This window comes from Phyllobates terribilis, unplaced genomic scaffold (assembly GCF_046119375.1).
Source record: "Phyllobates terribilis strain yellow unplaced genomic scaffold, ASM4611937v1 Scaffold_5__5_contigs__length_657084704, whole genome shotgun sequence".
Taxonomy (NCBI): domain Eukaryota; kingdom Metazoa; phylum Chordata; class Amphibia; order Anura; family Dendrobatidae; genus Phyllobates; species Phyllobates terribilis.
The window spans coordinates 409,666,488-409,681,248 of record NW_027362765.1 but is presented as its reverse complement, the minus strand read 5'-3'; the positions used below and the strand labels follow the sequence as shown (position 1 = coordinate 409,681,248).

At 40.6% G+C, this 14,761-nt stretch overlaps 1 protein-coding gene across 2 annotated transcripts in view; it reads right to left on the bottom strand.

The window, feature by feature from the left end:
- Positions 1 to 468: 468 nt before the first annotated feature.
- Positions 469 to 14,761, bottom strand: part of DPYSL4 (dihydropyrimidinase like 4) — a 51,015-nt gene continuing 36,722 nt past the window's right edge. For both annotated transcript variants that reach the window (XM_073685109.1, XM_073685110.1), the window contains exons 13-14: positions 8,068 to 8,239; positions 469 to 5,895 (exon numbers count right to left, since the gene is read on the bottom strand). In XM_073685109.1, the coding sequence (XP_073541210.1) occupies positions 5,804 to 5,895; positions 8,068 to 8,239 (264 nt within the window). In that variant the 3' untranslated portion in view covers positions 469 to 5,803. The remainder of the gene's footprint in view (positions 5,896 to 8,067; positions 8,240 to 14,761) is intronic.

Here is a 14,761-nt window from a genome sequence, read left to right as displayed (position 1 = left end):
TAGCTGTCTACAAATATGTCAAGGGCTGTCACATTGTAGAAGGATCATCTTTATTCTCATTTGCACAGGGAAAGACTAGAAGCAACGGGATGAAACTAAATGGGAGGAGACACAGATTAGATATTAGAAAAAACTTTTTGACAGTTAGGGTGATTAATGAGTGGAACAGGCTGCCACGAGAGGTGGTGAGTTCCCCTTCAATGGACGTCTTCAAACAGAGGCTGGACAGACATCTGTCTGAGATGATTTAGTGAATCCTGCTTTGAGCAGGGGGTTGGACCAGATGACCCAGGAGGTCCCTTCCAACTCTACATTCTATGATTCTATGATTCTATGAAGGTTGGGGGACTGAAGTCAAGTAGCACTGATGTAGGGTTCTACCTTATGTCTTCTCTATGGCCAATATTGGCTTTAGCTCTATAATGTTGGGAGGAAAACGTTGCGGAATTAAAAAAAAGACATGAAAAGTGAATGTTTAACAAACTTTATTCTTAACAAATACTGTAACAAAAAGTTATACTGACATGCATCGTGTAACGACATAAGAAACGATATAGAATACTCTAATGGTGGCAGATATCCAGTCCGGTGCACTTTAGAAAATAGATCAGTAGGAAGGAAATAATAGTGAAAGTGTCGTTATAACTAAATCCGTCTAAGTACAGACTAGCAAAATAATCAAGGACAGTCCCCCTCGGTATATTACAAATGTATGGCCGGGGGTAAAATCTAGACCAACTTTTCCTACATGATAATGTGGTCATATACAGTGAATGAGAATGATGTACATAGGATGTATCAATGTATCATTGTTTATTTTATTTTTTATTAATGGTGATGATTCTGAAACTTTTTTTCCGTTTTAGCATTTTTGCTGTTTAATGAAATTTATATCAGTCCTTTTGTTAAACGTATAGAAAAAATAGACCACTGAGGATTCTTCTTATAATAATAGTGCTACTAAAAAAGATATGGATATTTCACTAAGATTTAATATTGTTCTGTTTTTTCTTTCTTACAAAATTGACAAAAATGTAGTTTTCACAGAAAGTTCTTCTTGACCCAACTTCTACTCCAGTCCCGATAGGTAACTGAAAATGTGACGCTTCTCCATGAAAGACTTTTATGACTTTATGTCAATCAAAAATGATGATTGGGGATTAACCATGTTAGGACTTTGCATTGTGTTGTTCCTCTTCGGAATATATGAGTTCATAGATAACTGAGTGTAGTTTTTCCCAGTGTCAGTGCATCTCTTCAACCCCCGACACTGTCAGCGCTGACTACGACTACACAATCCCAAACTTTGTTACAACTCACCCTATTGACAATGGGAATGATAATAGTGATAATACCCAGTTATCCCAGGAAGAGTAACAGAGGAACAGCACAATGCAGAACTGATATCACATGGTGAATAAAAATGTTTCGCAAGACAGACACTTCAGGAGAGCAGACAGGTCACCTTTCAATATAATGTCTTATCAATATCATTATATCATACCTGCTGCTACAGCTTTAAATTAATCCCCAGGGAAACTTTTTTTTATTATTTTCACAAACTCATCATGCACTGTCTTGTTTCAGGGTTTTCTGCAAAATACCTTTTTTGTCATTGGTGATGGGACTGACCACTAGAACTGCCACCAACTCCGAACATGGGGAAGTCTGGTTCCTGCTCTTAGCAGAGGCTTCGCCATTATTAAAGTCCATTGTAGGGGACTGGTTGGCTTCCTCGTCATCAGAGGATAGGCTATAAAATAATTTATTCAGAGACCACTTTTAACACCCAATGGACCCTGCAAAGAACTGGTTATGAGTAGAGATGAGCGAACCCGAACTTAAAAGTTTGGGGTTCGTTCCGGACAGTTAGTGTCCGGTGCTAATCGCCGAACACGGACTTCTCCCGGAAGTCCATTGCAATGTTCGGGGTTCTGGGGAGAAGTCCAGGAGAAAATATTTTCCAGAAAAAAAAGTTCGGGTCCTCATTGTTTTCAATGGGGTTCGGGTACAGTTCTGTTACCCAAACCAAACTTTGGAATAAAGTTCGGGTCAGGTACCAGAAGCCGAACTTCCATGGGTCTGATCATCCCTGGTTATGTGCTTCACGCTGGAATCTGTTCATTATTGAAAATGGTAAGGGGAGCAATCTCTTGGGTTTTCTCTGACGTACCTTTATGATATATGAACACATACATTTTCCCAGTATCGATAAACCAAACAGTAACCTGAGCAAAACAAACCTCTAGAACTATGTAGCACTACAGGAAGAAAAACCAGGGGCATAAAGAGCAGCCCAAACTCCAGAGTCTATTGTATCCATAAAAAGTATTTTATTAAATATAAAACAATAAATTAATAATTATGTACAAGAATAAATGAATAAAAGCATGGGGCTACAAACATACAGAGTGAAAAACCCAGCACTAATGCACCAGTCCAAATACATGGACTGATAAAAGCGTGTGCACATACTGGTCGGTGTTAAGATTACTTGAAGTTAATATTCTTTGTATTAATCAACTGGAACAAGCATCAGATAGTATGACTTTATATGCTAACTTACACTATGCTGTTTTTTTAAACACACGTTTCGCCCTTTCTTCATCAGGGGACAATATACTCTGGTGTTTGTGCTGCTTTTTATGCCCCTGTTTTATTCTTCCTGTAGTGCTACCCTTTTCATATATGCCCAGTTGACATATTATTAAAGCTTTACATGCTTTTTTTTTAAAAAAGGTTATTCCAAACTTGACAAGTTATCACCTATTCACAATACTTGGTGATCCAGGGGGTCCAGAGATTGGGGCCACCATTGATTCTGAGAACTAACTGTTGACATGCCCCATGGACAAGTTTGGGAGTCTTCTCTCCATTTATTCTCTAGGGGTCTGCTCGGCTTATCTCCAGCAGTTCCATTTGACTGGCCTTTCCAATGGGGCATTTCTGAGCCCTGGTTTCCAGATTGGTGGGCATCCCAGCGTTTGGACCACCAGTGATCAGCAAGTTGTCACCGATCCTGAGCATAATTAATAAGTTCATAAATTGGAAATAATCTTTTAGTTAAAATACAGTATATCATCATTCCACCAAGATTCATCAGAGTTTTAGGGATACTTCAACAATCCACATTGATGGATATCTCCAAGGGTTGTCACAAAATAAAGGAAATAGCTTATCTATATATGTATTTTTGGGTAATTTAGGACGGCATATTGGGTCAGATACATGCAGAGAGAGTATAGAGCTGAAGATATGTTTTATAGCAGAGTTACATGTGAAGGAACATCATTTACTTTCTGGAACTGAACTTTGGTTGCAGTTCACAAACTTAGGACTAAATCACTAGTCTGATACCTGGAATGTAATAAACCTGAATTTTTTTACCTCTCTATTACCCATTTATGTTCCAGCAGTTCGATACGGTACCTTATTTATTGGCAATAGTTGTTCTTAAAATGACATTAGTCAGGGCAATTACTTTTATGTGGCAGCCGCTATGTGAGCTAAGAGAGAACCATTAAAATTACTATTACTCTATGTATTCAATTCGGGAACATTTTGGGATGTGGGTGCGGAGGGGGGGAGAATTGACATAATATTTTAGCAGAGGATCCCAATCCAGAGCCAGGACATAGAGCTGCTCCGTATAAGCGACTTCTTTTTCTCGTAGACTTGTGCCTTTGTTTTAATACAAGAACAATAATTAATGGAATAGTCCATTTTTACTTAAGTTCTTAAATTTATGTATTTGGAGCTAAAAGTTACTTTTGCAATTGGGCTCCATAAAAAAGTAGCACCATTTGTCTTTTACAGGCTCTTAGTTTTCCTCCGCGCGTTCAATTTTGCTGCGGCCATAAATCAGGTGAGAGGAGCTCAGAAAAAGACAGATTAAGAGAGTTACAAACTCTTCTGTCAGACCACCAGAATGAACTCACTGATAGACTCTCAGTTAACCCATTGTGCAGACAGGGCAAAATAAAAGCTGTAGAAGGCAAGCCGTGCAACTTTTTTTTTAATAAAGTCCAATTGCAAAAAAAAAAGACATAAGCGGCTTTTCGTTGCGTTTTTTTAGGCATTTTTAACGCGTTTTTGATGCTGCGGTTTTTGTCTCTTTTTGGTGTGTCATGTCTGCTTTGTTTTTGATACTTTCTGGCTTTGACAAAAATACCAATAAACAGTCATGTGCAGATTACATGCGTTTTTGATGTATTTTCGCAGCAGAAACACACTGAAAACCCATGTCTACCTGCAGTTTTCCGCATCTAATGCAATTCTATGGGACAAAAATCTGCACTTAAAACTCAGGGTATTGAATGAAACTCGCACCGCAAAATGGGCACGAGATTTTTATCAATCCCATCCACTTTTTCTAGAACTGTAAGACGTTGCGTTTTTGACATGGCAAAAATATGCAGCGTCAAAAACTCATTGGGTGTATACAGCCTAAGAGCTACAAACTCCCTAACAGACCATCAGAATGAGCTCACTGATAGAATCTCAGTTAAGTCATTCTGCAGCCAGTAATAGATAGTAAATTCTGACTACAGCTGACAAAAGAAATCCCCATTTAACAGATAGGTAATGGGTATCTCACCTATTAGATGCATTTTTAAAATGAGAATATTACCTCTTTATTCTTTTTCTGTATTTTTGAATGCTATGTCATCTGGTTTGCTGACTTCGCGTACCTTATATCATTAGTTCTTGCTTATCTACGTCTTGATCCTACATCTGAGTGATATTATTCAATTTTTCATCTGAGAATGAAAGATCCAAAACAAGTATGTGCATCACAGAGAACCAGTCTCTTATATAGCAGAGATTTTTGGGTTTTCTATACCTGGGACTTTTTCCTTTGAACATTTTTAAACATGGAGCGACATATACTTTTAGGGAACATATCAGGGCGTTTTTACATATGGGCATTTTTGGAGAGATCTTATGTGTCAGTCATGAGAAACCTAGGGTGGAAGCCATATGCAAATCAGGCTTGAAGTGCACTGTGGGCGTGTTCATTGCACTTGCAAGGAAAAAAAAAAAGGTCAGACACGCCCCCAGTGCACTTCTAGGAAATATATGTAAATTCTGCAAAATGATGCCATGTAAATGTTAGTTTGCTGCAGTGAAGTTAGATATCAGGTAGTAATAAATGATGTTACAGATCGGTTACATTCTTCCAAATTCGGTCTCAGCTCACAAAGTGACTGCCTTTATTGCTAGCGGGTGACAAGTGGATTTTTTTGAGGAAAAGTCCGCTCTCGTGACATTTCTATTTTAGTAAATATTCTTATTTGCCATGAAATAATGATTTTGGAGCATCTTTTCTTAGAACTCTGCATTGTGTTGTTCCTCTACTGTTCCTCTTGGAAATATATATTAATAATTCGATAACTGTGTGTAGATTACCCCAGTGCACTGGCACCACTGATTGTATAATCTAAGACTTTGTAACAACTCACCCTACTGACAATGGGAATGTCACATCATACACTTCCAGGAGGAGTAACAGAGCAACAGCACAATGCAGAACGGTTATTACATGGGGAATAAAAGCGTTTCACAAGACAGACACTTCAGGAGAGCAGACAGGTGGCCTTTACATGTAATTTCTCATCAATATCGCTATATCATACCTAGTATCAAGAATAATACGGTGCGTAGCGCCTTCTACAGCTTTAAATTACTCCCCAGGTAAACTTTTTTCTTTTTTTCCATTTTCACAAAAGTCATCATGCTGAATCTTGTGATTTCTTCTCTGCAGTTACTCAACTCTGAAAACTAAACGTACATTTGCGCAGTACTATGAGAGTGAAGTAATATTAGAACGACCACCAGGGGGTGCTACGATTTTTTGTGTTGTGCGTCTTGGTATATGATCATCTGTTTGAGATCCTGCAAGGAAAACGTTCAAAAGGTTAATTTTTAGGCTGTCGTTCGTGATAAAATCATGTTTGTAGAACTACATAATGCAATGTATAGACATATGGATAACTACAGGGGCATGATGTATTGGGGCAGCACGGTGGCTCAGTGGTTAGCACTGCAGCACTGGGGTCCTGGGTTCAAATCCCACCAAGGACAACATCTGAAATTTTACCTTTTTATAGCCTCTGTGCTGAATTGTCTACTGCTGGTGCAGAGTGAGTTAACTGAGAATCCTTCAGCGAGCTTGGTCTGGTGAGATTTTAAAGGGAATCTGTCACCTACAAAAACTCTATTTAGCTGCAGATACAGTGGAAATCTGCACACAAATAAAGTTTATATAATATCTGGTCGGCTTACTAGAATCACGGCTACAGGTAGAAAATCAAGTTACATTTTCTCTGCAGCCGCTCGCTTCCAATCATCGTATGTGTGCAAAGCTGGCTGTCAGTCGATGTGACGGGGAGTGATTAGAGCACGCTCAGTGTATAGTCAGCAGTGACTGTAAGGACACGTTCAGTATTTGGTCAGTATTTTACATCAGTATCTGTAAGCCAAACCAAGAGAGGAACAATCAGAGGAAAAGTATAATAGAAACACGTCACCACTTCTGTATGTTTCCTGGTTTTGGCTTAGAAATACTGATGTAAAATACTGACCAAATACTGAACGTATGAACAGCGCCCTGATACCTGGACGCGAGCGGTGCAGGGAGAATAAAACTTCATATTTTGGAGCTGACAGATTCCATTTAAAACTTTTATATTCCTTTTTCTGAGATCCTTTCCGCTAATTTATGATTACATGAAAGTTGAGCTGAACTTTAAGGTTAGAAATCAATGAAGAAAGGATCAGAAGAAGGAAGATAAAAACTCCTGTCAGAACGAGCTCACTGACTATTCTCAATTTACTCATTCCGTAGCCAACGCTAGACAGGCAAAGGCTATAGACGGTAAATGGTGCAAAATTGTAATCGATTTGTAGCCCAAAATATATGCAGTTAATTAAAAAAAATACCCTCAAGGGTGTCCATATTGGTGTTATCTCACATGATTGTCCAAATTCTGAAATTTAATTCTAATTTTTGGACAGAATGGCGAGCACGCAGAGCAGATTTTAATAGGACAAGTAATGCAGATTGAGTATTTCCAGCCGGCACATCTTCCCCCTCCACCCATGGTGCATGTCCTTTCCTAGCCATTATGTAATGTATTGAAAAAGAGCCTGGACTGAAAACATTGCTTACAATGTGAACTGAACTTAAAGGGATTTTCCATTACAATGATATAGATGACCCATCATCAATATCAGGCCGTTGAGGGTGGGTTCCCCGTCGCCCCCGATTAGCTGATATCTAGTGTATGTAGCCCGAACAGCACAGCGCCATACATTGTTTGGTGGCCGCTCCCGGTTACTGCAGCAACTGAGCATTACTTTCTAGAATTGCCACCCGTTTTGAGCTGCCATATAGCGCCCAAGTAAAATAATCATACAGTGCCTATATAACATTGTGGATTATAAAAATTAGAGAATATAACTGCATCCTGGCTGCATCCTTATAGGTTTAGGGGGGCGCCACTAGACTGGACACCAGTATCTCTGTGCTATCCATGATAGTGCTGCCCCCCTCATAGTGGTAGGTGCCCTGTAAAACATTGTTGTAGTCTCTATAGCACCGTGTCATTAAGTTGCCATGATGTTAAGTTAAAGGGAACCTGTCACCAGGTTTTTGGCACCTAATTCTGAGAGCAGAGTAATATAGGGGCAGAGATCCTGATTCGGGTGATGTATCACTTACTGGGCTGCTTGCTGCAGTTTTGATAAAATCACTGTTTTATCAGCAGGAGATTATCTCTAGAGGACTAGTAAACCTGCTGCCTGGTAATTCAACCACGCCCCCAACAATGATTGGCTGCACAGTCTTGCAAAAAAAAGCTGCCAATCAGTGATGTGGGCGTGGTTATAGAGGGCTCAGCATTCAGAGCTCTGCTAGATCTGCAGCAGAGAAAACAGGTATTTTATCAAAGCATCCCAACAAGTGATACATCGCTGGAATCAGGGTCTCTGCCCCTACATCATGCTGCTCTCAGATGGGGTAGTGACAGCTTGCGTTTAAATTAATCTCAACTAAAATCAATTCACCTGACAAACTGAATCCAGACTGATGCAGGTTCCGGACTGGCGCCATCTGGACTTTTCCTGGACAGGCCGCTGTTCTTGAGGTTGGCGTGGGTGCTGCCGTTTTTGCAGGTATTATGACATCGTGAACGGGACCATCATACAAGCCCCTGGGGACCCCCCGCACCTCCGCCATCTGAAGGAGACAGGAGACACAAAGCTAAATTCTTCCATTGAATCTTGTAGTAATGAAGATGAGCGGACGGGACCCGAATCTGAATATGGAAATCATTTCATGGACTTAGTAATTGGAGCAGGCGGTGGCTCTGACCTCCAGGATCCTGTTCCATCGTCCTCATCCTCCAAAATATAGAATAATTACCGCACACAGGAACTGACCTAATTCTCTTCTTCTTCAGCGCTCAATATTAATACATAATACTGGGTATACTCATCCCAACACTCCTACCCAACCCCCGAGGGGCGATGCTCAAGAAGAAGCTGCTGCTTCATGTAGGGAGGTTTCTTCTCGCACTGAGCTCAACCAGTTTTCTTAAAGGGGTATCGTCAAATGATCTTCAGATGTTCTATAGATATATGACTGGACTCACTGAAGACATCTGCCAGTGATCCCCCCTTCACCATTTATTGATAATGTACTTCTGGCCATGGTAGACATACTATATGTGCAACCTGTGCAGCTATAGTTGAGCTTTGTAGGTAAGTGGTCCTTCTGCTATCTTAAAAGCAATCATCTTCTATATACTGGTTGCATGGAAGAACCTAGGCGAGTGAATTTCATGGCAATTTCATAGTACTCATAATTACTGGCGGATGTTGCATATACTCTTGATGGTCCTATATATAAAAAATATGTCCTTCAATCAACAAATTCCATATGTGAGACATTACCAAAACAACATCCCATTCCCTGACATCATGTCCTGCCCTGCTCCTATTGGCTGCAGCTGTACCTCATAAGCTTCTTATCCTGCTGCTATTGGCTGAAGCTGCACCTCATAAACTTCTTATCCTGCTGCTATTGGCTGAAGCTGCACCTCATAAACTTCTTATCCTGCTGCTATTTGCTGAAGCTGCACCTCATAAACTTCTTATCCTGCTCCTATTGGCTGAAGCTGCACCTCATAAATTTCTTATCCTGCTGCTATGGGCTGAAGCTACACCTCATAAACTTTCTGCTCTGCTCCTATTGGCTGAAGCTGCACCTCATAAACTTCCTGCTCTGCTCCTATTGGCTGAAGCTGCACCTCATAAACTTCCTGCCCCGCTGCTATTGGCTGATGCTGCACCACAGACTTCCTGATTTGCCGGCTCCCACCATTCACTCCGCACAAAATACTGAACACTTCCTTTTCTCTTCGCCTAATTCCCTGAGCATTCAGCATTCTGTTGTGTCCGTTTTAGGGTTTATTCATGCTGCTATAATTATTTTCCACATTCCCGATCAGATTTTGTATGGGATTCAAGAAGTAGGATTACTGAAACCTTTGTTAAAGGTCATGGCATAATGATGACCTATAGCATGGATAAGTCATCAATATCAGATCAGTGGGGGTCCAAAAAAAACCACTGATCTGCTGTTACAAGCTCCAGCGGTGGTCCAATGTAAACTCATGACATAGAGCTGCATTGTGCCGCTTCATTTAATGTGTTGTGGCCACTACAAAGCAGTGGTGTAGCATGGGTATCCAGCGCCCGGGGCTTGGCAACTATTTTGCCCACTAACCCCATTAAGTCCCTTCCATCAGTTCAGTTCTTGAACCTGTTATTCCCCCTTTTATTTAATCCCTTTACCCCCGAGGGTGGTTTGCACATTAATGACCCGGCCAATTTTTACAATTCTGACCACTGTCAATTTATGAGGTAATACCTCTGGAACGCTTCAACGGATCCCCCTGATTCTGAGATTGTTTTTCATGACATATTGTACTTCATGATAGTGTTAAAATTTCTTCGATATCTCTAGCGTTTATTTGTGAAAAAATCGGAAATTTGGCGAAAATTTAGAAAATTTTGCAATTTTCAAAATTTAAATTTTTATGGCCTTAAATCAGAGAGATATGTCACACAAAAGAGTTAATAAATAACATTTCCCACATGTCTACTTTACATCAGCACAATTTTGGAACCCACATTTTTTTTATTAGGGAGCTATAAGGGTTAAATGTTGACAAGCGATTTTCATTTTTACAACAAAATTTGCAAAACCATTTTTTTAGGGACCACATCACATTTGACGTGACTTTGAGGGATCTATATGACAGAAAATATCCAAAAGTGACACCATTCTAAAAACTGCACCCCTCAAGGTGCTCAAAACCACATTCAAGAAGTTTATTAACCCTTCAGGTGATTCACAGGAATTTTTTGAATGTGGAAGAAAAAAATTAACATTTAACTTTTTTCACAAAAATGTTACTTTAGACCCAAATTTTCGTGGGGGTAACAGGAAAAAATGGATCCCAAAATTTGTTGAGCAAATTCCCCTGAGCACGCAAATACCCCATATGTTGGGGAAAACCACTGTTTGAGCACACAGCAGGGTTCGGAAGGGAAGGAGCGCCATTTGACATTTTGAATGTAAAATTTGCTTGAATAATTAGCGGACGCCATGTTGCGTTTGGAGAGCCCCTGATGTGTCTAAACAGTGGAAACCCCCCACAAGTGACACCATTTTGGAAACTAGACCCCTCTGGGAACCTATCTAGGTGTGTGGTGACCACCCTGAACTCCCAGGTGATTCACAGAAGTTTATATCATTGAGCCGTAAAAATAAAATTTTCACATTTTGTCCACAAAAATATTTTTCAGCCCCCAATTTTGCATTTTCTTAAGGGTAAAAGGAGAAATTGCACCATGCAGTTTGTTGTGCTATTTCTCCTGAGTAAGCCGATAGCCCATATGTGAGGGAAAACCACTGTTTGGGCGCACGGCAGGGTTCGGAAGGGAAGGAGCGCCATTTGACTTTTTGAACGCAAAATTGGCTGGAATTGAGAGTAGACACCATGTCACGTTTGGAGAGCCCCTGATGTGCCTAAATAGTGGAAACCCCCCACAAGTGACACCATTTTAAACTACACCACTCAAGGATTTTATCAAGGGGTATAGTGAACATTTTGAACCCAGAGGTACGACACAGAATTTGATAACATTAGGTCATCATATTGAATAAGTTGTCATTAGTCTTGAGTGCAAGTGCTCGCTACTTGAGTTTGCATTGGGTGCTCGGGTATGCACCATGTATCGCGGGTGCTCAAGTGACATGCTCGAGTTCACGCCCGCATGTTTCATGGTTATTAGACACCGAAAAAAAAACATGCAGGGATCGCTCGTGCATGGCAGGCAATCCCTGTGAGGTTTTTTTGGCCTTAAAGATTATGGGGCGGAGACTCGAGCATGTCACTCGAGCACCCGCGATACTCGGTGCATAGCCGAGCACCCGATGCAAACTCAAGTAGAGAGCACTTGCGCTCAACACTAGTCGCCATATTGTCATCAATTTTTTTTTTTACTTTTGAAAAAACCCCAACCCTATCACAACCCTAACCCTAACACAATCCTAACCGTAGCACAACCCTAACCCTAGCACAACTTTAACCCTGGCACACTAAAGGGGTTAACTAATGGGGCAGGTCGTTCTGGACATGGCAAAACCAAACATGTGTACAGTCATGGCCAAAAGTATTGAGAATGAGACAAATAGTAATTTTTCCAAAGTTTACTGCTTCATTTTTTGTAATGGCAATTTGCATATACTCCTGAATGTCAAAGAGTGATCAGCTTAACAGCAATTACTGTACTTGCAAAGTCAATATTTGCCCAGAAAATGAACTTTAACCCCCAAAACACATTTCAACATCATTGCAGTCCTGCCTTAAAAAGAGCAGCTAACATCGTTTTAGTGATTGATCCATTAACACAGGTGTGGGTGTTGATGAGGACAGGGCTGACGATCAATCAGTCATGATTAAGTAAGAATGACATCACTGGACACTTTAAAAGGAGGCTGGTTCTTGGTATCATTGTTTCTCTTCAGTTAACCATGGTTATCTCTAAAGAAACACGTGCAGCCATCATTGCACTGCACAAAAATGGCCTAACAGGGAAGAGTATTGCAGCTACAAAGATTGCACCTCAGTCAACAATCTATCGCATCATCAAGAACTTCAAGGAGAGAGCTTCCATTGTGGTCAAAAAGGCTCCAGGGCGCCCAAGAAAGACCAGCAAGCGCCAGGACCGTATCTTAAAACTGTTTCAGCTGCGGGATGGGACTACCAGCAGTGCCGAGCTTGCTCAGGAATGGCAGCAGGCTGGTGTGAGTGCTTCTGCACGCACTGTGAGGCGAAGACTCTTTGAGCAAGGGCTGGTTTCAAGGAGGGCAGCAAAGAAGCCACTTCTCTCCAGAAAAAACATCAGGGACCGACTGATATTCTGCAAAAGGTACAGGGAGTGGACTGCTGAGGACTGGGGCAAAGTCATTTTCTCTGATGAATCCCCTTTTCGATTGTTTGGGACATCTGGAAAACAGCTTATTCGGAGAAGAAGAGGTGAGCGCTACCACCAGTCTTGTCTCATGCCAACTGTAAAGCATCCTGAAACCATTCATGTGTGGGGTTGCTTCTCAGCCAAGGGAATCGGCTCACTCACAGTCTTGCCTAAAAACACAGCCATGAATAAAGAATGGTACCAGAATGTCCTCCAAGAGCAACTTCTACCAACCGTCCAAGAGCAGTTTGGCGCCCAACAATGCCTTTTCCAGCATGAAGGAGCACCTTGCCATAAAGCAAAGGTGATAACTAAATGGCTCATGGAACAAAACATAGAGATTTTGGGTCCATGGCCTGGAAACTCCCCAGATCTTAATCCCATTGAGAACTTGTGGTCAATCATCAAGAGACGAGTGAACAAACAAAAACCAACAAATTCTGGCAAAATGCAAGCATTGATTATGCAACAATGGACTGCTATCAGTCAGGATTTGGTCCAAAAGTTGATTGAGAGCATGCCAGGGAGAATTACAGAGGTCTTGAAGAAGAAGGGGCAACACTGCAAATATTGGCTTGCTGCATTAACTCATTCTAACTGTCAATATAACCTATTGGTACTCATAATATGATTGCAATTATATTTCTGTATGTGATGTAAACATCAGACAAACACTAATAAAAACCAGAGGCCAGCAGATCATGGGAAAATATAATTTTGGTGTCATTCTCAAAACTTTTGGCCATGACTGTACTTTTATTGGTTTATTTTTTCATAATAATATTTATTGATGGGTATATTATATTTTTATTTTTTGGGGGATTATTTTTTTCATTTTTTTTTTATATTTTTACAATTTTTTTTTCACTTTCTGACCTTTTTATTACTTTTACACTATGTCCCACTATGGGACTTTCACTTTTCGCAGCCTGATCGGCTGTATAGCATAGAGAGCAGCAGCTCCCTATGCCATGCAGCCTGTTAGCGCTGCACACAGGGGAGACATTACTTTGGTGGTGCACTGCCCATGACCAAAGTAACTTCCTGCCTCCTGATGCGTGCTCGCGCGATCATAGCACGCATAACAGTACGTAGCTGGTCCAATAGGCCCAGGGCACAGGGACGTAATATTACTACAAATTTCATAAAGGGGTTAAAATAAGCTCTGCAGGCAGATTCTCAGGGGGATCTATGTCCGGCCCATAGATCTTAACTATTCATTTACATATTAGAAAAAAAGTGTATTTATTTGGAATAAGACCTAATCACAGATATCAAGGTATCATTTTATTCGGATTTCTATGACCTATATGTCTATATAGTCACTTACGAGGGTAGATCCTACTGACAGATTCCCTTTAAGAAAATACTGATGGGGCTAAGCTCACATTTCTGTGCATCCCGTTTGTCTGCTAAATTTAGAGATACAAATGGATTCCATGTACAAAAGTATCCATTTGTGTCAGTTCTGCAAATGGAAGCAGAGGGGCCAATTAATTTTTTGGGGGGTCTGAATGGATTCCGTTTAGTGCCAGTTTTTTGGAAGAGAAGCAAAAGTTCTGCATGCAAAATCTGGAGAAGCCTCATAATAATCAGTAGATATATGACTGCTGATCCCATCATACAATTTATACTATATACTTGGTAAGGATAACATGGATGGATCTTGTCTAAAAAAGCAAAAAATATTATTGTTCATATATTATTGTATTTTTTCCTGCTTACACATAACCTGTAATTCAAGGTCATCCATAGCTGTCATAGCAGCACTCACCAGGAGAGGGCGCAAACAAGTAGTTACAGTAGCCATGCCATAGCCAATCAATATAATATTCTTATCCCAGAAGAAACCCCTCCAGTAGGTGCAAATCATGGTATAGAGAACGTTGTGATGTGGGTGCACTGGGCTCCCCGAAAGCTACAGTATGATTTATTCCTGCACAGACATGTGGCTAATAAGGACTGTGACTTTAAGGGGAGAGACATTTAAATATTCCTATCTCTGAAAGTAACATTAATGCACAGTGATATTCTGAGACGTGCAGAGCTGCAGGGCGGAGGTACCTATCACATCCAATGTGTCATGTAGGGAAGACTAGAAAGAGGATGTAGAAAATGGAGATATAGATATCAGTCAGCATTATTACACTATCAGCGTATCTATTATCTATTCATCTATCTATAAAAATCTGTCTATTTATCTCCTATCTAT